Genomic DNA, 24,444 nt, shown 5'->3' with positions numbered 1-24,444 from the left:
GAATCAACACAGCAGTGTGATGATAAATGGGCAGGGTAAAAAGGATAGATTTCTAAGTATATGGTAATTGTTCATTGATTATATCAACAAATTGGCACTGTCGCTATGACCACCTGCCATGGGTGTAGCCAGGATTTATTTTAGGAGGGTCAAGTGAGGGTTGCCACATTTCAAAGAGCAAAAAAGAGGACACCATGAAGATTCTCATTTTAAATACTCCTACTATACGTAGGCTATAGAAGCTGTGATATATTGCTGGGGGGGGGGGGACAGGAGGAGAGAAAAGATGGGGAAAGCAAGTCTTCACTCACCAGTATTGTCTAGGACTCATCCAGAAAGTATAGCCAGAGACATTTGGGCAAATATTAAAAATGTTCCCTGAAAAAGAGGATGTCAACAGACACTCAAGGAATAGTTTTGGAGAAAAAGCTTTATTTCTACCATCCGTGAACTGGTAGAAGGAGCAAGTGTGATAGATTCACAAACAAGCACGAGTTCACAGCCATTTGCACAGAGCATATATTCCCCTTCCAGTTCCCTCTGCTTTCTCCTCCTCTTCAGAGTCCTGCCCCATGTTGAGGTTCCTGAGCATGAACAGAAAGCTCCTGTCTTTGGGACTATTGTGGACTCTTGGCACCCTTACCAGGGAAGGGGAATTAAGTGGTTCAGGATGTCCAAAGATGTTGCAACTGAATGAGATAAGATTCGTTTCTCAGGCCTACTTTGAACAGAGCCTATTCATTAGCTTTTTGAAGCCTTCTCGTACTGATAAAAGAACAATATTTTTCCTATGCATCGTGTGAGAAAAGCAGAGAAGAGCAGAGAAAAGCTGTTTTGGATTTTTTTTAGAAGAGAAAAAAGGAATTTTGGACAGTTTTGAGGCCTGGTTTGGGGGGGGGTGATTTCAGGCTTAGGTGGGGTCACCTGTCCTCACCTCCTTCACCCTAGCTTAGGAGCTAGCTCCTCATAAGCCCATACCCCCCCCCAAAATTGAGGGGGCCATGAACCCCCCCTAAACTGTTGACGGCCATTGCTATTTAATTGTGTGTGGCGTGTCATGTGACTATGTAGGGCAGGGCTTACCGCCTTCCCACCCCCCATATTTTACTCAAGTTGGCCCCCCAGCAACCCTGTTATTAGGGAGTGGGGCCGGCACTAATTTCTCACCCATGCGCAGTGATCCTATGTTGAAAACAAACCCATTGGTATCCACTGTATTAATGTGCCAAGGGACTTTTTTATGTGCCATTATGACCAACAGGTGGTGGAAGGAGCGAGCCAGAGTCTAGTGAGTGAGACTGTCCCTGGCTATAATACTGGTTTTAGCCCTCTCCCGGGTCAGAGCTGAAGTTGTCATTTACAACTTTAAAAAGAGAGACAACAAATTTTCCCTTGTGATCTCCATAGTTGGCAATTTTCAATGTTGCTTGTAGATGATAGATAGACAGACAGACAGACAGACAGACAGACAAACAGAAGATAAATAGATTCAGTAACTCCCCAAAAAGTGTTAGGAGATGCAATACATTTTAAATTTAAAGGAAACAGAAAGAAAATAAGAAGACCAACAAAGAATTAATCACAGTAAAACAGGGAGAGTAAATTCTGGACTTTGAGAAAGCCCCCAAAAGAAAGCTTAGCCAAGAAAAAATTAAACTCATAAAAACACAAAAACTCATAAAAAACTCCAAGATGAAGATTTTAAAGAGAATCAAGAAAAGCAGATATACCTGATGACTAGAAAGGCCAAGGGAAAACAAAGATACATGAAGGAACACGAGGGGCGAAATCAAGTTTATTTCCCTTTTGACCAACAAGTCTTTGGATGTACAAAGGAGCAGAGGAAAGGGTGGGTGGAGATGAAGTCTGCTTCAAGCAGAGTGAAGAATAATTGCAGAAAATAGAAGGCTTTTCTTTTAAAAGGCAACTGGAGAAGCCATTTCATAAAAAGAAGGCTGGCATTTCTGTTGCCAAAATTATCATTATCATTACTTTTGTTATTTATTGAATTTCTATACCGCCCTATACCCGAAGGTCTAAGGGCGGTTCTCATAAAATATCAACTACACCAAATCAAAACAAGAACGACCCAAGAACGGGTTCCCAGAGCAGAGACACCAGGAGTCAGGCTATCCCTGTCCAGAGAGGGGCGCAACTGGGCCACCAGCCGAAGCTGATGGAAGGCACTGGGGGTCGCTGAGCGCCTTGCCTTGTCTCTCCATCAACAGAGGTCATCGTACAGGGCGACCAAGGCCGTTTCCGTGCCAAAAGCAGGCCTAAACCCTGATGGAAATGGAGCCAGAAAAGCAGCTTCTTCCAAGAGCACCTGGATCTGGTCTGCAACCGCTCGCTCCAGAACCTCACTCCAGAAGTTGGAAAAACCAAGACGGGTAAGATTTTAAGACAGGTAAGACTTAGAAGTTAGAAGGGTAGGGGGATCCAGGGGGAAAGAAAGCTGTGCATGCGATAAAGAGCAAAGCAGAGGCGCAGAAGACAACATAGTTCCATTTAATGTCATTTTAGCTCACGTTGCCTTGTTGACAAAAATGCTTTGCAGCCATTTTGTGATAGCTTCTTGGGGACTATAGATAAGCTCCTTCACTAATGGGAAGAACTTCATTTTATGTATAATGTGGTTTCCAAGGAGTAGAATAACAAACCCTCTTGAGCAGCTGCTTAAAAGTGGTGGCATTTGGCATCTGAAGCCAAACAAATTGTACTTACTGGGCAACTGCAGAAGAGGGTCACCTAAATATTGTTGCGTTTTTGTTCCTTCAGATGTATATAAGTCCAGAAGGTTCCAAACATGCCAGCATTTTGCATCCTCGCCAGTAATTCTGTTCCCAGGGGTATTTAGGTATTTAGAATACCCATTTTAAAAGCTGATGCATCAAACTTCTTCTTTTGTCTCTAACAGTTGCCTTGCTGATTTCAGTGTGAAAAAGCAAAAAAGGCATTTTGAGGGTCAATCTACTGATGGCAATGGTAGAGGCGGCCTGGTAGAGGCCTAGGAGTGAGTAGAGGTTTTCACCATTTTGCCAGCCATTTTTAAGCAAAAAAAGTGCAGCAAACATTTAAGAACAAACATATTCACAATTAGGAAGGCTGAGCCGTGACCATTTTTTCCTGTACATAAAGGGCAGAAAATGTTGTCTGCTAATGGTAAGGCTGAAATGACTGAGAAAATATTTGAAATCTTATGAATCCCTGGTCTCTGGCCATTTTTACTCATACATAAGGGAGTGGCTGATTGTTCCACTAATGACCAGAGAGGGCCACACAAAATCATAATAACCCACATTTGTGAAACGTTTTGGAATAGAAGTCTGTACCCTTCAATCCTGTAGATAAAGGAGGCATGTAGCTCCCGATTTTCTTTGCCTGGGATACATGTATGATTGTTTAATGCAGGGAACATATCCATAAAAGCTGAGACTTTATTAGAAATTTAATTGGACCCAAATTCTATTGCTGACTTTTTGGTGAAAACCTGCACGATAGGATTGATAGTTGCTGGGTTTCCGACAAATACTAAATTTTGGATCCTTGCCAGTAATTCTGTTCCTAAGGCAATATATTTAAAACCTGGTGTAGCGAGCTGCTTCTTTTGCCTGTAACCTCACTTGGTTACCTTCAACTGCAATCATAGCTTCTGTTGATAAAACATTTGAATTATCAGAGGTGGCGATAGGCACTAATAACTAACAAGTAATCTCTAAATGCTCTATAGTAATTATAGCAGCAATGCAGTTGTGTGTCTTCTGGCTGAAGGTCAACTAGGTGAGTATCTTGTGCTTGGCTGAGGGGGAAATCTCTGTTGTGTTCTGCCTGCAACTCTTTGTACAAAGATTCTTTCAGGTCGCAGTGAGGGGACCATTCAAGCACCCTGAGCCTGTTGGAGAAAAGGTAGGCTCTAAATGGAATCATACATCAAATATGCAAACTAAATATTCCAAAGAGCTTGTATTGAGCAATGTTGGTTATTCAATCCCTTTTTCAGAAGAGCTGCGAACTCAAAAGCCTGATGCTGTCGCTCTCTGTGCTTCTACCTGGAGGGACTTCTCTTGTCGGGACACCACTGCAGGGGAGGCCCCTTCCTGTGCCATCACCACACAATAAGGTACATCTTTTGGTGGGACGGCCATCCTTGTTTTGTTCCAGCTCTTTTTTTTACAGACCTCACAGAGCGACCTGTGCCGGAAGCAGATCTGCTCCATTGACAAGTAAGAGGCAGTGTCAGAGCTCTTGATGCATCAAGTGAACATCTGCAGTGCAGGATTGAGAGACACCTGCGTCTTGACTGCGCTGCTTTAGGTAACCTGCTGTTTTTGCTCCTGTGTCTGGAGGGGAGGGCTGCTGAAGACCCTAGTCTTTTCCAGGTGCATCTCAGTCACACAAGAATTTTGCAAGCCTTCAGGAAACTTAACGGCAAGTGAACTTCACACTCCATAATTCAGTGATCTTTTTCAGTACAATCCTTTTGGGCTGGCTTCTCCATTTCCCCCCGCTTGATCTCTTCACAGTTCTGTCCAAGAGCCCATCACACTCAGGTGAAGCCAGCTCTTCCTGCAGAAGTCAGGTCAGTAAGAACAGCTGGGTTCCAAAAACATTTCTCTGGAATTGGCAGGAAAGGGCTGGGGACAAAGTAAGGAGTCCAAATTGCTTTTCACAGACCAGCAGAAGGAACTTCCAGGCCCATGAATTCACACTTCGGAGGGACTAACAAAAAGGTGAGCATAAAGGCAGAGTTTGAAGACTGGAACCAGTCTCTCTGTTCTGCCCTGCAAATTAATGGCAGTCAACATGGCACTCTGTGACGTAAACACATCTAGGTGAATACCCTTTGCTAATGGCAAGGGATAGAACCTCGATTGTGTTCTGTCTGCAACTTCATAATTCTTAAGGGTTTTCTTTTTTCCTGAGAGAACATTCTGTATTCAGAGTGTTCTCTCAGGTTTTGCTTTTCACCTTGTTGCATTGGCCAAAAAAAAGCAAAAGACGCTGGTGGTTGGCGCTCCTGGTTTCCAGGACGGGGTTCAAGCCCCTGCGGTGTCTGCCTACTTCCAATGCAACCTCTCTCTCTCTCTCTCTCTCTCTCTCTCTCTCTCTCTCTCTCTCTCTCTCTCCCCCTTAAGAACTAAATGAAGCAAGTTGCATTTCTAGAGCTGCTGCGAAATCAAGGTAGTGGGTTGCTAGGGTTTCACCTGCAAAGTATTATGGGCAATTTGTAGCTTTGTGAGGGGTAAGCTACAGTGCCCAGGATTCTTTGTGAGCAGTGAAATGGGGATAAGTTGCCCTTTAATGCTTTTTGACCACTAACAACTGCAAATACGACAGAATGGTGATGGAGTGGGGTGAAAGGAAAGAGGTAGGAAGGCCTTTAATGAAATCCACGTGCCCTGGGCCCCCTCCTGTTCTAGTTATAACATATCTTCCCCTGCTTCCCTGATGCAAAACCCCTCTAAAAATAGAAGGAAAAGAGATCAGCACAAAAATGGCCCCCTCTGCCCTCCACCCTGCAATTTGAACATTGGTCTTGAGTTGCTCCATCCACAGTCATGGATAAGCAGGGATTCTAATCTGTGTCAGAGCTCCTCAGTCGAAAACCAGGGACTAGAAGCTCTCCCAGAAATATTAAACACAGAATACAATGGTGACCTTGAATAGAGAGAGTGTCTCTTGTTGGAAAGGTAGGCAGTGTGCTCGTGTTTGTGTGTGTAATTTTCTTGTACGTTTTATGCTCCTTATCGCTACCTCCAACATCTGTGAGCTGAGGATCCCTTTCCCATCATCATCATTGGCCCAGGTTGCGCTGGGCTCCCTGGACTCGAAACCTGAGCCCCGCAAAGAAGGAATCAGTAAGGAACTGGATGTGACGGAGGACATCTTGCATGTGTGAGTATTGGCCAGGCGCCCCCTTCTACAAGAGGCAAGGTGTGTTGGCAGTCCGGGCAGATGGTGGGCTCTGAGTCCTGGGTGCAGCCTGCAGGAAGGTCTCCTGCACAAGCTGCAGGAGGATGAGAGACAAGGTGGCGCCGCAATGGATGGCATGTTGGACTTGAACCAGGGTTTAAACAACAACAACAGTTTTATTATTTGTACCCCTCCCATCTGACCAGGTTGCCCCAGCCACTCTGGGCAGCTTCCAATAGATATAAAGACATAAAACATTTAAAACTTCCCTATACAGGGCTGCTTTTAGATGTCTTCTAGAAGTTGTATATTTCTCTCCTTGACATCTGATGGGAGAATGTTCTGCAGGGCGGGTGCCACCACCAAGGAGGCCCTCTGCCTGGATCTCTGTAACCTCATTTCTCACAGGAGGGAACTGCCAGAAGGCCCTTGGAGCTGAACCCTTTTGAATGAGTCTGTTTCTTGGCCTGACCTACCCAGCAGGGCTGTTTTGAGCATAACTTGGAGGCAGAGTGGGGTGCAAGTAAAAGAAAGTGGTGTGCTGAGCAACGTGTTGCCACGCAAGATCCTCTGCCACTGGTCTTGCCAGTGGACAGTAGTGCCTTCCTTTGCAGAAGTGTGAAATTTGAAGGGTGGCTGTGGTTTGGTCCTTGTGTTGTTTACGAAGGTATGAATTAGGTAGGTTTGACTTTAAATGGGAATTGAATCAGATTTCTCCCTCATTCCTCCCTCATATGAAAGCCACCCGAGCTCTTTGCAAGGAACAAAAAGGAAGAAAGTCCCACTTCTTTTGGCTTTATTAAAATAATTGTGTAGGGCCAAACCATATAATCCTTAGATCTAAGGGACTCAATGTGGGAAGCTCATATATTTCCATTGCCTGCCCACCTTACTAGGGGATAAAGTCTCTCTTCATTTGTTGACAGTGATGATGGTTCTTAATGCCACTGTTGACTGCTGTTCACTTTGCAGTGGTACCTCGGGTTAAGTACTTAATTCATTCCGGAGGTCCGTTCTTAACCTGAAACTGTTCTTAACCTGAAGCACCAATTTAGCTAATGGGGCCTCCTGCTGCCGCTGCGCCGCCGGAGCACGATTTCTGTTCTCATCCTGAAGCAAAGTTCTTAACCCGAGGTAATATTTTTGGGTTAGCGGAGTCTGTAACCTGAAGCGTATGTAACCTGAAGCGTATGTAACCTGAGGTACAACTGTACATGGTTGAAATATTATTCTGAGATACTAGTAGTTTATTAAATAGTTTAGTACAACATTTGATTCAGAATTCCCCCCCCCCCTTGTTTTCCTCCTCTGAAAACTAGGTGCGTCTTATGGTCAGGTGCGTCTTATGGAGCGAAAAATACGGCAGTCTACTGCAGGCCCAGCGCAAGACATTTTGGCACTTGAGGTGAACCACAAAACGGCACCCCACTGCCCAGAAGAAGGGACAAGTGAAGATCTACAAGTGGCTGACCCAGCCTCCAAGGAGAGTGGCCAATGTGTTCCTTGGAGGCCAGATCTGCTGCCCCTGTGGATCCTGCCGCTAACTTTGGACAGGTTGAGATACACTATACCTGTTTAAAAATATCTGCAGTTCTGCACCGCACTTTCCTTCTCACTCAAGTAACTTGAAGTTATTTGTTCAATGGGTCTACTCCAAGTATGAATTAGATGGACATCACGCCAAATGAGCGGCTGCAGGGACACCGTGAAGGAACACCTGAAATTCGGATGAGGCTGAATTCTTCACTTCTGCAGAGCTGCAGTAGACACAGAGCACTGAAAGTGACACAGCACCTTTCTTTCTTGTACCTTTACAAAGCTTAAAACACAGGAGTACAAACACACCATTTATTTATTTTTTACTAAAAGAATAGAATTTATTAAGCACTGTAAGTCTCTCTCCATCATCAACAGATGAACAACGCGCCAGGATTCCACCAGCAAAAAACATTCCCAAAAGACACCCAAGCTTTCTGATTGCAAACCTACTGCGAGTTTCCCCTGATTTAGAGCAACCTGTCCAAACTTACACTGATTAAGAAACCCAACAACCTATGGAGCTTGGTGTGGGGTGCAAGGATTGGGGAGATGGGAGTTTGTTTATCAAGGTTGGGGTAGTAAAGATAACATTTATCCATCCACTAAGAACAGGTGTTAATATAGCATAAAAAGAAAATCCATTTTAAAAAAGAAGGGAATAATGAATTTATCCCACATAAATAAAGCATGAACTTGCAATTGACAGGGGATCACTAACAAGAAAAAAAATCAGATTTACTCTGTTCATCAAAAATTGGTTTGTATGCTTTTTTTTCCCTTTAAAGCTAAAATCTCAGGCTAAACATTTTAAAAGGTGGTCATGGGGAGATATATATGGTAAAAATGCAACTTCCAAGGTTATTCAAAGAGGGTGTGTGAGGGGGAAGATTGGCTTAAAGTAACAACTGAGATTGAAGTTTTTACTTTTAAAATCTTACTAGGCATTTAGTTACTATCAACAAAGCATCTACCAAAATACAAGAGCAATGGTTATAAGTCAGAAAAAGTGTACATCCCGTCTGCAAGGGTAATATTATAGACAGATAAAAGTGTACGCGGGAAGCGGGGGTTGGTCTTTCAAAACGGAGTCAGAAAAGAATTCTAATCTTTAAAAAAAAAACTAGAAAATGAGCGACGCTATCTGACTTTATGCAATGAGCGGTAAATAGCAATTAAAGACTGAAAGATCTCTAAACAAGGTGTGTGTTAGACTTCTTTTAAACAATAAAAATGGACTTACAAAATAGATTGGTGTGGGGGTAATTGGAAGGATTAAAATTAAAAATAGAAGAACATGCATATTTAGCAAAATACATGTCAGGTAAGTTAGCTACTATAATGATTCAACTTCGGTAGTAAAATTATGCTAACAAGATTAAAAAAAAAAGTTGTAGTTAGCTTATGATTCATCTTGCAGCTTGATCCTAATAACATTTACTTGGAAAGAAACACCATTATTTCAGTGGGCTTACACCCAAGTAAGTATACTGAGGATTTGCAGCCTAGGTTACAGTTGCGTGATAGGGGGAAATGTTGGTGCTTTGTGCCAACTGGCCACTGAGTGGCCCTGTGCCTTCCTCACAGGCTCTAGCGTACACATGTTTAATCTGTGGACCGGGATACCCCTATTCCCCTCCACAAGAATTCAAGTCCCTGTCATAATGTTTGTCTGTGACTTCCCCCCAGGGACCTAAGGGCTCGCTTGCTTGTTTGCGTATGAATCCAAGGAAAGGTGGAATTCTAAACGACATCAGAAAAAGTTGAAAAGCTGCCCCTGAAAAGGCTTCAAAGTCTTTTCAAGTACTGTTAAGTATATTTGGACAAAAAAACCTCTAACTGGTTGGCTAAGTTGACTAGTAGCCATCCTTGGGAACGGCTAGCCAGAGTCATATCCCGCATTACAGCCTTAGGATGGGATGAAATATTTGTAAGAGAAATGCAGGAAATATTGGTCAGTAGGCTGGCTTTAAAAGGCCCCCCCCCTCCACCCCACCCCCCACAAAACAATGAAGGCAGCATGCTAAAATCCATGCCTTTGATTGTATGGTTTAGATCCTTATGAAGACTTCAAGAAACATGCTTAGAGAATCTTGAATTGGAGCCTAGTACAGGAAGTTAAAAGTATTAGATTTGTTCCCACTTCAACTCATATTAAAAAGGAACTTTTCTTTATCTTAGAGGCAGTGCTATTTTTCTAGAAAAAGAGGTGCCGGAACACACCATGAACTCCTCCCTTGTTCTCTTATAATGGCAATGGTGCCCACATAAGAGGTGCCAGAACTGAATTCCGGTGAGTTCTGGCTGAAAAAAAGCCCTGCTAAGAGGAAGAAGATTTGGACACAGGAACATATTTCGCCTTCCTTATGAGCATTTAAGGTCCACTGCACAGTGCAGGGGAAAGTCATATTACTTCAGTTAATTCTCAGCATCAAAGTTAGTTACACAGCAATTATTTCTAATAAACACGATCCCTACAGCTGTTGTTAATGGACCTTTCTCCATTGGGGATCAATGGATCTGAATGTGGGATGCAGATCCAGTGACTTCAAAGGAACTCTGCCAAGATTGTACCATCCAAGGATCCAGCCCTGGAGAGAGTCCAAAGTGTTACACAGGCCAAATGAAAAGCAAGAACGCCGCATTTGAGAGCTCCGCTCTCAAAGAATGAACAACGCAACTCAACATAATCTTTGGGTCCTACTGATGCCACAATGACCTCAGGGTCACCCTCACAAGGGAAACCTGATGTTCATGATTAGGACATTCATTTCACAAAGTCACAATCCATTCAAGCTCTACATTTTTGCGTCTTTGTCATACAATAGCTCCCACAGGAAGCACTGCAAGATGCTTGAAAAGTCCTTAATTTTACAGACAGCCTGCAATGCTAAGGTGACTAATTTCTGGAAATGTGGAGAAAAAAGGTCTCATTACAGATGCCTGAAGAATTTTATTTCTGTGAATTCTGATGCAAAGTGACCCGATCCAGACCCCCTGTGAATTAGAATTTAGTTATCCTTAGATTTTGCATTTATCTGAATTAATGACACACAGGGATTGTCTCAAAAAAGTAACAAAATGCCTAGTTAAAATGTTTAGAAATGTATACACAGAGTTAAAATACGTTTTTAGATACAAATTTTCATATGGATTCAAAACTAATTCAGAGTAATGCAGAAACTGAATGGAAAGGATTTATGAATGAAGACACATGAAACAGACTGATCCATCCATCGCAAGGCCACGTGCGGACCTCCCCTTTTGTGTGTCTTAGGATCAAGAGAAGTATATTCAGAGTTGTTATATCTACATTCAAGGACTGTAGCTTTCTGGTCTCACAAAAGGATCTGAATTTTGAAATCTGCACTTAAAAAAAATATCGAAGTTTGCAAATCAGGGCTTCATTATTATTATTTTTAAATAAGCAAACTTTTTTGTTATAAAAAATAGCTATGGGGCCATCTAGTTATGGCTATGCGCATTTGCAGTGACTCCTGGTTCCTGGCTCTATAGGCAAAAAGCACCTCCGATATTAGCTTCAGATTCAAAAGCTGCAAGAAATGGGGAATCAGCACTGTTTCGCCGCAAGGTTAAATATGACAACATAAAGCTGCTTTAAGAGTTAGAAAGAGCCCTCTTTCAATAGTCAAGTATCATTTTCTCAAAGGACTTTGGCTCATCTCATTCCAACCAAAGCAGAGCCACCTTTGCTCAACAGTCATAGCTGAACTACACTTCTGATCTACGAGTGCTATCAACACCAAGGAATGAAGGCTTCTCCACTTTCCCCAGAAGCAAGGCTAACTTCTACAGGACTGCAAGTTTTAGAATCTTCCAGCTCAACCACAGCAGACTTATCTCAGTGCCACCATAGATCATTTGCACTTAGAGGTGGTGATGAAGAAGAAGGAGAGTTTGGATTTGATATCCCGCTTTATCACTACCCGAAGGAGTCTCAAAGCGGCTAACATTCTCCTTTCCCTTCCTCCCCCACAACAAACACTCTGTGGGGTGAGTGGAGCTGAGAGACTTCAGAGAAGTGTGACTTGCCCAAGGTCACCCAGCAGCTGCATGTGGAGGAGCAGGGAAGCGAACCCGGTTCACCAGATTACGAGTCCACCGCTCTTAACCACTACACCACACTGGCTCTGAATGCCTGGCACTGATGCCTGAATTCTTGTATCACACAAATTGCAGTCTCCAGTCTGTACATGACCAGCTCCAATTCTGCATGCTGGAGCCAAACAAGCTTGGGGAAAAAGGTATTTGCTTAGCTGCAGTACATTCTAAATGATGGGGAACCAGACCTCTGAGGGCAATCATCCGCTTATTGCTTCTCATTAGGTTTATAAAAGATAGGTCAGGTTAGCTTGACTCTTGCATCATAACATGATGTCCATCACATCAGAGATGCTCTTTTACATTCAGTAACACTAGCGGGAATGGTAGCATTATCCAACTGCAATTAAACTAAAGTCCATAGATATGCATGAAGGGTGTTTTGTCATTTGGATTTATTATGCAAGAGAAAACTAGGAACTTTCATCTACCTCTTTGGCTTTCATGCAACACTGAGCTTCAAATTAAATTCCTCAAGATTAATGATCCCCTTCCCACCTGGAAGTATCCACAATTCTCATAAGAGATATTTTAAAGACGCCTGTTGCCGGCTACCTTTTTGGTTGAGCAAGCAGTGAGCAATTCTGAACAAAACCACATTCGTTTTTGAATTTAAAGGAAAACCTATCCAGGATTTTTGTCAAGTGAATCTAGAGTAGAGTGACTTCAAACTTTATTTTGCCTAGCGTGCAAGGAAGAGACCATGTTGAAGTGTACTTCCCACAGTTAAAACAAGATAAAATCTAAAATCTTCAGATACCGAATTCTTCTTCCTGTATAAATTATGCAAGTAACACACATTTTCAGTCTTATTTTGCATAATTTATTTGTTTTTTTTAAAAAAGTTTTGCCAAGTTTAGCCTGGTTCTAATGGGCACTACATAGGGGGGAAGCCCTACACTGAAAGTGAAAAACTTATCCAGCCACTCCTGCTGCCCACAAACTTCCGAGGTTTATTTTAGTATCCATAAAAATGAGAAAGATTCGTTTTTAAAGACTGGGCCCAGTATCACATTCTGTACTCCCACAGAATCACGGAATATATAAATGTTTGGGATAAGGGCTTCCCAAAACTTTCCTATTTCTGGCTCCATTTGCACCATACGTTTAAAGCATGGCTTCCCTCAAATGATTTGTTAGGGTGCCGAGGGCTGTTAGGAGACCCCAATTCACATCACAGCTACAATTCCCAGCATTTCCTGGCAAGAGGGATTGTTACACCACCCTGCTTAAAGTGGTACGGTACTGTTTCAGATGTGTAGTACAGATGGGACTGCACTAATGGCTACAGTCTGCACAGACAGACAGACAAAGTCAAATCAATCCCGCCACCTAATCAATAGCTTGCCTGGTGGCATTGCTAAGAGGTTAAAAAAGGGGGGGCCAATCTGCTCCAGTTGCAAAGGTTTCAAGCACTGGAAATATGGTATATAAGGAAATGCGTCACAGAAACCTGTGACGCAGATCCAGCTGCTCCCCTGGGCTACATGATATCAAAGCAATATAGCTGCATGCTCCGAGGCCTGTGCGACTGCAGGCATGGCTCAAGCAGGCAGGCGTCTTTCTAGTTCTGGGGTAAGACCTCAGAACTGGCAATGGTTAAGTTGCTTGGAAATGTGTGCCACTGGTCAGGAGAGGAAGTTGTCTTCCTTCCCAGCAAATACTGTCAAAGCTAAAAGCAACTGAAACACCCCCAAGAGAGAAAGAGAGTGTTAAATCCCTCCTCTCAAATTCACCATTTAAAGTTGCAATCCCACTCCTCAAACTTCATATGACAACTGCATGCCCAACTGAAGAGGTTGAACAGTGTCTCATTTGTGACAGGAAGTATTATCGTGTAAGGAAGATTTACATTTACTCTTTACACCTGGGAATAAAGTCTTTTTCTGTTATCATCAAGCCAAACCCAGATCAAAGGACGTTCAGCGACAGGGCACAATTAAAACTTAAAACACTTCCTTGTTCTCCACCAGTTTCCCAAGACTGTTGGTTTAATCCACTTGAGGCTGAAGCGAGGGCCTTTTCTGAAAACCCTAACTCTAAAACCCTCGATATGCAATTTTAAGTTCTGTCTTACTTTACAGTCATAGCATACCAATGAGAATAGGACTGAAGACGATTCAAAAAGGAACACACCCCTGCCTACAGCTGCAATTTTTCAAAATCTACACTGGGTTCTTTCTATTGCTTAATTAGAACATTTAATGCTTAATTAGGAAGATTTAATGGTAAGATTCATAGTTCAGAGACAATGCCTTTTTGCTTCCTATATATACTGTAATCCCAGATCATACACCCTTTCTAGTAAAATCATTTCTAGGAGCTGGGAAAGATCTTTCCTGAAAATTATTAGCTGAAAATACTGTTCTTAGTGTGAGTTGGTTCATCCTGTTACCACTTTACAGAAAAAAATGGGGATTTAACACTCAGATTTGATATGCAAATAAATTTTTAAAAGAATGTATGTATGGGAGCGTCAGGTTCTGGAAGCCTGCAATGCTGTGTAGTATATACCTACTGCATTTCTGAATTTCAAGCGTCTATCAAGATTCCAGTAGCTACAAGCCAAATTCTGCAAGGGACTTCAATGAACAATGGACAAATTTCAATTAAATAAATATATGTAACAGATTGAGACCTATTCGGAGATAACTGTAGAACAAGGATTTCTGACTCACATGTGTTTAACAATAGCAACAGCAAAACAAGTCTATCTGCTGAAATGAAGGAAGGATGTGAGATTACCAAGAGTGAATGGCTCCATTCACTTCCTGTACTCCAAATCAAGTCTGGGATATGTAATTCTGAAAAGCATGTATTTTGCACTAGGGTCCTAGATCTTGAGTCAACACAAAAAACCCCAAGTAGATTCCACAGTCCTGAAGTTTGATGACTCCCAATTAAAGACTGCTGTTCACTTTACATGGTGGCAAAATTCTGGTTTGACTCAGCAAGGCGGCTCTTCCATTCTCAGAAATCTCTGGTGCGTTGCACCTCCATCACAAAGGCTAGAAACCAGTTTTAGAAAACTGAGCTTTACTGGAATACTCACAAGACCCCAACAAATAAGGCTCAGACAGAGCAATCTGACACCTGTCTATTCAGAAGCAAGTCCCACTGAATTCAATGAAATGTACTCCGTGGGGGGGGGGGATGTTTACAGGATTACAGGCTTAAAGCCCCAATGAAAAGGAGATTGGACAAAAGCATGGGCCATAAAGCTATCAATGGCTACTAGTCATGATTGCTAGGTTGCCTCCACCAGTATCAGAGGCAGAAGGAAGAGGAGACCACGACTGGAGAGGGTCTTGCCTATGGGCCTCCCACTGGGGCAAACAGCTTGCTGGACTAGATAGGCTTTGGGTCTGATCCAGCAAGGGCTTTGTAAATTCTTCTTCTGGATCACAGACTTCACCCAGCTTTGGAAACATCTAACCCTAACAATAGAGAATCAGAAGCCTTTGGGGGCAGGTAGGCGTTGGTGATTTATGTATACAGTACTGCAGAGCCCCTTAAAATGTGCTTCTCCTTGGATAACTTTGTAGCATATAAATGTGGCAAAATGTTTTTCTTTCTGGATTCCTCCCCACCCTGCTATTCAGAACAGAACGGTCTGCCATATTTTCAGCAAAAGAAAACGTTCCAGTTTCAATACATTTGAACAAACAGGAATTTCGAATACTTGGGGAGTTTGGTTTTCAGCTGCTTTGAACAACAAAATAGGAAAGGGTCCCCACCGGGGCGCAGGGTAGGTGGGTGAGAATCAAGCTGCCTTTAAGAGCTTACGATCCAAATTACCTACCTGCACTTTAAATCAGTGCCCCCTCCAACCTCTGGAAACCCTTCCTCGCTTCCTAAAATCCTACCTGGTTCCCCAGCTGCTCTAGATGTCAACCTAAAAAGAGCATTGCCTTCTCTCAACTGTTGGCTACAGAGTTCTCACTAGAGCCTCTGATAGAGGAGGTGACTTTTTCTAGCAGCTGTAGGTCACACCCCACCCTAGAGGTCCAGCACTTGCAAGCACCTGAAGGAATCTTTCAGCCCCTTGGATGATCCCAACACACCGTATGAACACCACACTGCAGGCCTTAGGCACATTTTAACTGCCCTTTTATGTTCAGAAATAGATTCCTGAGTGGGTGGCAGGGCAGATTCCCCTCCCACCTTTTCCCAAAGACTCCTGTTGTTGCTTCCAAGCAACTGAAATTCAAACGTATGCCATCCCTGAACATTTAGGCTCCATCCAGCTATCAAGGTTAGTAGACATTTACAGAACCGACATCCCATACTCAATGGGAGGAAGGGCAGGACGCAAATTTAATAAATAAATAATAAATAAACTTCTGCCCATGGATTTGCCGAAAGCCCTTGTCAAAAGGATCTACAGCAGCGACCATCACCATACCTTTGTGGCAGTTAATTTCATACGCTCGTTATGCATCGTTAGGAAGTACTTTCTTTTGCCTATACTGTTCGTGGTCAAGGAGGCAGAAATAGCCAACAGGACATTTTTTCTGGCCAACTGTTTTTCATCTGTTCCTCTTATGGTAGAATCACAGGTGGGGGATTCAGCCTACTGGAGAATGGATTGATTGATTGATAGCGGAAGGCAGAAATAAAAATCAACACACATTTCAGGTTGGAGTGGTCATTCTGACACTCTCACAATCTAGTAATTGAGGCACATGCCATGCATGATGTCAGAAATCAGACTGCATGGACGTATGCAGCTGGAAAATTGGTTAGAGTTCTCTTTTCAACAGAACTTTAATCCTGCCCACCCAAACTCCCACCTCAGTTATATGATTCTTCACTTTAAAACCACCCATTTTATCCATTCTATATAAGCAAAACTGTGTGTACTCTGCACTAAAAACAACAACCCAGACAGTTTCAGTACACAGTCTCTCTTGTGCCATATGTGTGTGAGAGAACTGGCTTATTTTTGCAGTTACAGTGGTACCTCGGGTTACGAACTTAAATCGTTCCGGAGGTCCGTTCTTAACTGAAAACCGTTCTTAACCTGAGGCACACTTTTGCTAATGGGGCCTCCTGCTGCCAACGCTGTTCTCATCCTGGGGCAAAGTTCTCAACCCGAGGTACTATTTCTGGGTTAGCGGAGTTTGTAACCCGAAATGTTTGTAACGCAAAAGGTTTGTAATCCGAGGTACCACTGTATTCAGCTTCTAAAAAAATTTTCTCAAGAGAACTGTAAGACAGCATTGGACATGGATGGGATGAAAAGGGGCAGAAACGAATGGTGAGAGATACCAGCAACAAGAGAAGCAGTGGTAGTTGTGCAAGGCCCTAAAACCTCCCCAGCCATCTCACAAACACACTGAAAACCCTGACTAGAAACCCTTTGAAAACATTTCCCTATTAAATATCAGTGGGCTTTTGTTTTGTTTTTAAAAAAGATAGTTGTTGCTTTGAAACCCAAAGCTGTGATTTGAGAATGCCAAGCCCTGCACTGATTTCCAAATTGTTTGCTGAAGCCGCAGGGTGCACACAACTCAGCCTATAGAACAGTATATCACTTCAACTGCTTTATGTTCTCCTGGGTTACCCCTCCCTCTCTTGCCCCCCAAGGCTCTGGATCGGTTTGATACTTTTGACTTCCAGCCTCCCCACCACCCGCCCCATGGCAACAGGGTAAGAATCCACCCTTAGCCCCAAACCCCTTTACAGCCCCAGCCCTATTCATTTGCTCACAGTCCTGGAATTGTAACAGTAAGTGCTCGTCCGCTTGAAGGATAAGAAGTTTTCTGTCTGATATCAGGAGGCCTGGTCCATCTGCCCCAGCAGCCCTGTTAGCAGGGCCAACCTCTGGCCACTGGGGACACAGGTCCTTTAATTCACAAAGAACGCATAGCGCATTTCGGAACGCAAGTTGTCTCCCGGGAACGTTTTCACCCTTTCCGGGCTTTCCGCGTTCATATTTATATATAGCTCTATTCACGTTATATATAAATATAATCTCTCTCTTTCTCTCTCTTATATATAATAAAAAGCACAAGCTGACTGCTATACCCACTTGGGAGTATAAGGTGCAGTAGCTGTGCTGCTCTCTCTCTCTCTCTTTTTTAAAAATCATTGTCTTTTCCTACACCCCCCCCAAAAAAACCTTCGCTCCATGCTGTTTGCCACCATCCCCCCCCCCCGCCCAAGCAACACTGCTGTTTGGCCTGCTGGTGGGGGAGCTGGCAAGAAATTAACAAGGCAGGCAGGAAAAATCTGCCCCTTTTTAAAATAAAACCTTGCCGGCTTTTTCTCCTTTAAAAAATATCCCATTCCCCAAATCCAGAATTACCATAAATCTTGCACCCTAAAAACAACTCCCCCCCCTATAAAATTAAAAAAAAATCAAAACAAATTCAAATAAAAAATTTAAAAGGAAAAAAAAATGCCGCCCTTTGGGATCCGATTGGCACAATGGCAAATTCAAGGGGCAGAGAGCAAAAAGCGCCGATGTGGTCACCCAAGGTGGGACAAGAGCCCCATGTCACTCCACCACCCTCCAGGGCTGCATCTGCTACTCACAGGGAAGAAGAAGCACCAGGACACAAACCCTCCAAAGGCGAGTTGTCAAGAAAGCTCTGCTCCCGGACCTCCCCACCACTTAACCATTCTCACCAGCTCAAATGTTTCCATTCTGGGGATTTGCAGAAGTGGTGCATCCTCCCCCCCCCCCAGCCCCACTAGTTTGCAACGCCATGACACTTCTCTCCACCGCCCCACTGCCCGCCAATCGGAGCCATGGCGGCTTCCATTCACTCCTCTTTCTGCAGAGCTGGGAAGGAAAGCTTGTTCTCCGGGCACCGTTCAGGATCCCCGCTCAGCGTCCCGAAGAACGGGCTGTTGTTATTGCACGAGTCAGCGTCTCTGGCTAAGGCACAAGGTGATGTGGCTGAGGGGCAGGCTCCAGCCCCTGGGTCCTCGCCCACTGTGGGCGTGGTGCCCCCGTTCCCGTTCACCTGGGACTGAGGACGGCTGCTGCTGTTGCTACTGCTGTTGCCACCATTGTTGTTGTTGTTGAACTCTGGTGTCTTGGCAGTTCCTTCTGCAGAGCCCTGGCAAGTACAAGAGGAGGCCTTTAGCGGGGGTTGGAGTTGGAAAAACTAAGTAGAACACCCAGGTCCTGGGATATTGACTAGAGAGATCCAACCTAAAGATGCAAACACTTCTGAGATGGGGACAGAAGGCTGCTTCTATCAAAATCCTTTGCCTTGCATGCAGCATGACACAGAGAGTCCATACTGTTTTCCAAACCAGTCCATGAGGTGAACTCTTTTAACCTCAGAGCCAATCGTCCACCTGCATCACACTGCCAAATCGTGAGTTTTTTCCATCCCAAAAGATGCAAGATAATGAAGGTAAAGGTAAAGGGACCCCTGACCATTAGGTCCAGTCGCGGACAACTCTGAGGTTGCAGCGCTCATCTCGCTTTACTGGCCGAGGGAGCCAGCGTACAGCTTTCGGGTCATGTGGCCAGCATGACTAAGCCGCTTCTGGTGAACCAGAGCAGCGCACGGAAACGCCATTTACCTTCCCACCGGAGTGGTACCTATTTATCTACTTGAAATATAATATGAAATATAGTAACATAATAAATATAATATGAAATATAATAACAGGTGCCAAATAAAAGAAAGCAAAAGTGGAACAGAATACCTTGAACTAAACATAGGGGGGAAATTCCGTAGCAGAATCAAACATAATAAATTAATGTCACCCCCCCCCCAAAAGGTGCAAGACGTGAAGTCCAAGGAGAGAAACAGTTCTCTTTTTTCTCATACCCAGGTAGCTCTTTTCCACCTAGGAACCATTTCATAGACAGGTGAATTGCAACCTGCTAATCTTTATACTGAAAGGCTTCTTTTGCTGGTGATGGGCTAAAACATCTCCCTCATTTTATGGATGGGAAACTCAGCCACCCCTAGAAGGAAAAGGAGCTGAAAATAAGCAGGCCAAAGAAAGGAGGATTCTTGGTTCTCCCAAGGTGGGGATAGACCTCCAAAAGCCCTATTCTGCAGCATCCATTTTTATTTCTTCCAAAGTGTGCCTCATAGCGGCTGACATGAAGAGTACCCAGAGTGTGGGCCATTGCAGCAAGTCGGCAGGTACTTTTAGAAGAGCAGGGAAAAGAGGATCCACCAGTGACATAAAAAAGGGTTTGGACACTGCACAGGGAACAACAGGGGAGGCAGGGACACATACTTGCTTGCTCACTTTCTTGTTTCCTTTGGGGGTTTTTCCAGAGTTATCACGACCGCGGCTGCAACAGGAAAGAAAGGTTTTTACGAATGGAAATGAGTCATTTTATAATGTTCTCCATCCAAAGTAGTAAGTTATTAAATTGGTTAGCTTAGTATCCTGTGGTGTGAGTGTGATGGAGTCTCCTTCTTTGGAGGTCATTAAGCAGAGGCTTGACAACCATATGTCAGGAGTGCTCTGATGGTGTTTCCTGCTTGGCAGGGGGTTGGACTCGATGGCCCTTGTGGTCTCTTCCAACTCTATGATTCTATGATTCTAAATCTCAAATTGGTTATATATCCTTTTATCGCAAAAGGTATCTGTTAAAGTCTAATTGATGAAACAATTAATTCGTTAACAAGGTAGTTTCATTCAGCTTTAATCTTTAATTGATTTTAAGATCTTTCAACTTGCTCTGGATTCTCCCCACTCAATCCCGATTTACTGGTCTTCTCGTTCTTTTCCCAAACTGTTGAGACTCGCTTCCCTTTCCACAGAAAGGTGCAGAATCCAGGGGCCGGGCTCCCCACTCCTCACTAGGAACCCCAAATCTCAAAAAACTGCAGGGGACAAAGGGAAACAACACCCTTTCCTGACAACCAAGGCTATACGAAGCCAAGGTGACTCATCTAGTGGCACCTACCCTTTCCCTGGGCCTCCAACGGACACCACTTGCATGCCGAAGGAACCCTGCCCGCGGGACGGCTTGCTTCCAGCCCACTGGCCCACCACCATGCCAGCAATCTCCAATTTGCCTCCTTGTGGCGGGATAGGGTGAAGACCTAGGAAAAGGGAAGAATCAGTAAGCAACTAAGCAGAGTAGGCTGGTTTGCACCCACAGCTGAGGGTCTCAAGGTCAAAGCATGAGGGTAGGAAAGAAAGGGCCCTACTGCAAACTCAACAGAGATCACTGCACAGACGGAGGGCAGGCGAGGAAGCAAAACTGTTTCTGGGGCTGTACTACTTTAGACTGCAGGTGGGGAACAGCTTGCCTAAAAAGAAAAGAAACCTACCCCTACCCCGAACATTAAAAAGTGGGAGGGGGGAGCCTGCAGGAGGAAGTTTGTGCAAATTAGATCAAGAGCTTCCTGCCAGGGCAAATAGGATATGATGGAACTCCCAGTGGCTGGCTCCCTATTTGCTAGAGAGAAGCAGGATATAGATCATATGAAGCAAACACGTAACAGAGGCAAATGGAAGCACAGCGACTTACCTGCGAAGCCTCTGGTCCTCCCAGGGGCTGAAGGCTGAACTGAACCAATGGCGCGAGGGTAGAGAGGCATAGGGTAAAAGGATGGGGCCATGGAAGATACAAAGGGTGGAGGTGGGAGCAGGGGAGGCGGAGCCTGGCGGTTGAAGTTGATGCCTTCCAGGATGCTCTGCCTCATCTTCTCTACCTTGGACACCTGTTCATTCTGTGGATCAAGGAGGAGTAGGAGGGAGACAAAAAAATAACTGAACCAGAGTTTGATGGTATTATAAAAGTGCCAGGCACTTCTCGCCGCCGTATCCCTCCAGTAAAACAATATCAAGGTCACAGAGTGTAACTAGGGAGGGCCAGTTAGGGCAGTTTGCCCTGGGTATGATCTGGGGAAGAAGGGTGCCAAGGGCACATATTATGTGATGCATTGACAATTATCTGAACAGGCGATGGAGAATGTGATCCCATCAAAGTTAAGCACTTTGACTCCCCCACTGTAATCAGTAGGATGTAAAAATGCCTAACGAGACTGAGAGCCTTGTGGTGTATTCTGTTCAGTATGAAGTAATTAAGTACGTTCTCCAGATAATAGATTGAAGCCAGATACCACTTTGCTCAGAGGCTTGGTCATGGCAGCAGGCCAGGCAGATTGGTAGTTTCTCATTAGGTTTGTGCCTGCAGCTTAACAATACACAAAAAAGCACATTCAGCTGTTGAATACTGCTGGTGGGTGGGTGCTGCAGTGGAGGGGAAAGAGTAACTAAAGGCATTAGACAGCAGCAGGCAGACAACACTCTTAGTTTCACCTACAACTAGGAGGTGAGCATGTGTAGAATGCACAGGAACAACTAGATGTGGCTCTGAATCAAGGACTAAGCAGCAACAACTCAGGACGTCAGCAGCAGGATCAACTGCTCAGCAGCCACTTCTTTCTAGGAGTGCTAACCCTTACCTGCCCATCACACAGGTCTATCAGGGGTGCCTTTTCCCACGTGGCTTTGATTAGCTTGCTCTGGAAAAGCTTCCCGTCAAAGTAGATCCATGGGCAGCAATGTTCCCAAGGGACGGGCTGCCCGCATGCATCATTGGCGAAAAGGGCTGTGTCCACTCCACTCATAAATAGAGCAGCCAGCTGAACTCCCCGGGGATCCAGCTTCTCAATCTGCAATGGAAGCAACATACCTTCAGCCGCCAAGGAGCTCATTTTAGTCCCCCACTTCATCACGGAGACCTGAGTTACTGAGTGAGTTACCCACAAGGCTGTATTTGTAATGCAGGAGAGAGCAACAATGAGGCTTAGCACAGGAAAATGATAATGATAACGATGGTGATGATAAGTATCAGATGGAAGCCTGAGACACAGCACAGGGCTTTCATTTTTGACCTCCAAAGTCAACCAAGCCAGACCTACTTGTATGAACATCACAGGGTTAAAAAGAGGAGAGCAGATCCGTCAAAAGGAGGGGTCAGCAAAACTTTTTCAGCAGGGGGCCGGTCCACTGTCCCTCAGACCTTGTGCGGGGCCGGACTATATTTTTTTTGGGGGGGGGGAATGAACGAATTCCTATGCCCCACAAATAACTCAGAGATGCATTTTAAATAAAAGCACACATTCTACTCCTGTAAAAACACGCTGATTCCCATCCGCGGGCCGGATTTAAAAGGCGATTGGGCCAGATCCAGCCCCCAGGACTTAGTTTGCCTACCCATGGTCAAAAGTGTCTTTTGAGGTCCCTGCTCTCACCAACCCTGGAGAGATTAATCTACTACATAATGGGCCAGAAGCAGGAACCGGGCGCAAACAGCCCAAACCAAAATTTGTCAGGGCTCAGGCCTGTTCCACCAAATCTTCCCATCTCTCATCAGGGCAGACCTCTCTCTGCCAGATGTTCTCCATCATCATCAACCTTTTATTCGACCGTCAGTCAGAAAAAAGTACATTTGTCAATACACAGTTAAAAGCTCCAGGAAAATTTTAGAACTTAGCCAACACTAAAATGGGCTAAACAGATAGCCCCATGTCAATACAGTCAATTATAGTCTTGTGACGCTTAAAAGCTAAAAAAAGAAATTTGGCCACCAAGGAAGGTATAGCTCTAGTGACGTTATCCAGCAAGTGTAAAGTCGGGTTTTCTCCGGGTAAGAAGCTAGATTGACATAGGAGTGGGTCTATAAAATTTTGTCTAAGCTCTGCATAAGAAGGGCAAGACAAGAGAATGTGTTCGGTGGACTCAACCACACCCATGGCACAATGACAGGTTCTCTGGGCATATGGTACTCCCCTGTACCTTCCCCACAATGTCAAAGAGTCAAGGACATTTAATCTAGCCGCTGTAAGAAGTCTACGGTATTCCACATAGTGAATTTCTGCAAGGTAGGGGGCTGGTATGGTCCGATAGATCTGGTCCCCTAGGAACATCCCTGGTTTTACCTGGGCTATGTCCTCTTGTCTAGCAATGTCACTCAGTCTCCGGGAGATCACAGCTCTGGCTTGATTGTACGTCATAGACTCAAAGTAAAGGTGAGACAATCCGCAGGATTGAACCTCGTTAGTGACCTCCCTTTCCCACGATGATTGGAAATCGTCCCTCAATATCAAGGGGGCAATACCCACTGGTTTAAAACAAAGCTTGAGCCATAGCCAGAGCTTCATCTTCAAGGCCACATGTTCTCTGTGCGCCAAACTTTTAGTGGCTCTACACTGGGCAATGCGCTCTGGAGTCACGGCTCATGTGGGTATCATACTCCCACCCTCTCTTCTCTTAGCCACGTTTACCACTTTTCTACCTATCCCTTGTTGGACCATGCCCTGTTTTTAAAGGAACAAAAAATAACAATAGATGCAAATGCCTCCAGGTATGTATGACGTGTCCTTCCTTCCCAGGGAGTACCTTCAACCTGTCCCCTCCCTCCATATTTAATATATTAAGAAGCAGGGCTCTCTTCCAGAGGGCATGGTTTCTGGCTCTCAAGGAGACCTGAGCCCCAGCACCTCTTTCTTTAACAAAAAGGGGCTGGCTCTACTGCTTCAGGCAACTTTTATTTCTCCAAAGATTTTTATTAAAGTTTTCACGATACAATAAAATAGTATCTAAGGTGAATAGAATCAAAAAGACAAGAAATAGAGGAGAGAGGGAAGAAGAAGAAAAGAAAGAGAGAGAAAAAGAACAGATAGGAAACATTAACACCAATAATAGTAATAATAATAAAACACCAAATTATATGTATATAGCCCTCGCTCATAAACTTCAATCCCCATATAAGGAAGAGTCTTCTCAGCTGTCACCTGGGAGAGCTTACCTCTTTCTCAGTCTCATACCCTGGGAAAGACCCACAGAGGCCCCCTCTCCTATCACCTCTCTGTATGTATCTTCATTTAAGAAATCAAAAGAAAAATAAACTATCAAAAATAAGCAATC

At 44.2% G+C, this 24,444-nt stretch overlaps 2 protein-coding genes and 1 long non-coding RNA gene across 11 annotated transcripts in view; 2 read left to right on the top strand and 1 right to left on the bottom strand.

Annotated features, from left to right (window-relative positions):
• The first annotated feature begins 1,199 nt into the window (after positions 1 to 1,199).
• LOC310696819 (uncharacterized protein) overlaps positions 1,200 to 24,444 on the top strand; it is a 234,548-nt gene continuing 211,303 nt past the window's right edge. The window contains exons 1-6 of one of the 9 annotated variants that reach the window (XR_014520744.1): positions 1,200 to 1,849; positions 2,229 to 2,390; positions 2,918 to 3,906; positions 4,001 to 4,120; positions 4,380 to 4,579; positions 4,673 to 5,123. Coding sequence is in view for 2 of the 9 variants with exons in the window: in XM_083482861.1 (XP_083338987.1) it covers positions 1,826 to 1,849; positions 2,229 to 2,390; positions 4,001 to 4,120; positions 4,524 to 4,579; positions 4,673 to 4,817 (507 nt within the window). In the remaining 7 variants the exon portion in view is untranslated. The other 8 variants (XR_014520745.1, XR_014520742.1, XR_014520743.1 and 5 more) reach the window with 8 other exon arrangements.
• On the top strand, positions 5,911 to 14,020 carry LOC310696832. Its single transcript, XR_014520752.1, has 2 exons — positions 5,911 to 12,075; positions 12,523 to 14,020. It is a non-coding gene; the product is annotated as an uncharacterized lncRNA (long non-coding RNA).
• FAM120C (family with sequence similarity 120 member C) overlaps positions 7,748 to 24,444 on the bottom strand; it is a 36,924-nt gene continuing 20,227 nt past the window's right edge. The window contains exons 12-16 of the mRNA XM_083482789.1: positions 21,978 to 22,187; positions 21,038 to 21,239; positions 20,468 to 20,606; positions 19,789 to 19,846; positions 7,748 to 18,641 (exon numbers count right to left, since the gene is read on the bottom strand). Of these exons, the coding sequence (XP_083338915.1) occupies positions 18,342 to 18,641; positions 19,789 to 19,846; positions 20,468 to 20,606; positions 21,038 to 21,239; positions 21,978 to 22,187 (909 nt within the window). The 3' untranslated portion in view covers positions 7,748 to 18,341. The remainder of the gene's footprint in view (positions 18,642 to 19,788; positions 19,847 to 20,467; positions 20,607 to 21,037; positions 21,240 to 21,977; positions 22,188 to 24,444) is intronic.

The sequence above is a fragment of the Podarcis liolepis genome (genome assembly GCF_965112155.1).
Source record: "Podarcis liolepis genome assembly, chromosome: 17".
Classification (NCBI taxonomy): domain Eukaryota; kingdom Metazoa; phylum Chordata; class Lepidosauria; order Squamata; family Lacertidae; genus Podarcis; species Podarcis liolepis.
The sequence above is the reverse complement of the archived record's forward strand: the minus strand, read 5'-3'. Positions and strand labels throughout refer to the sequence as shown.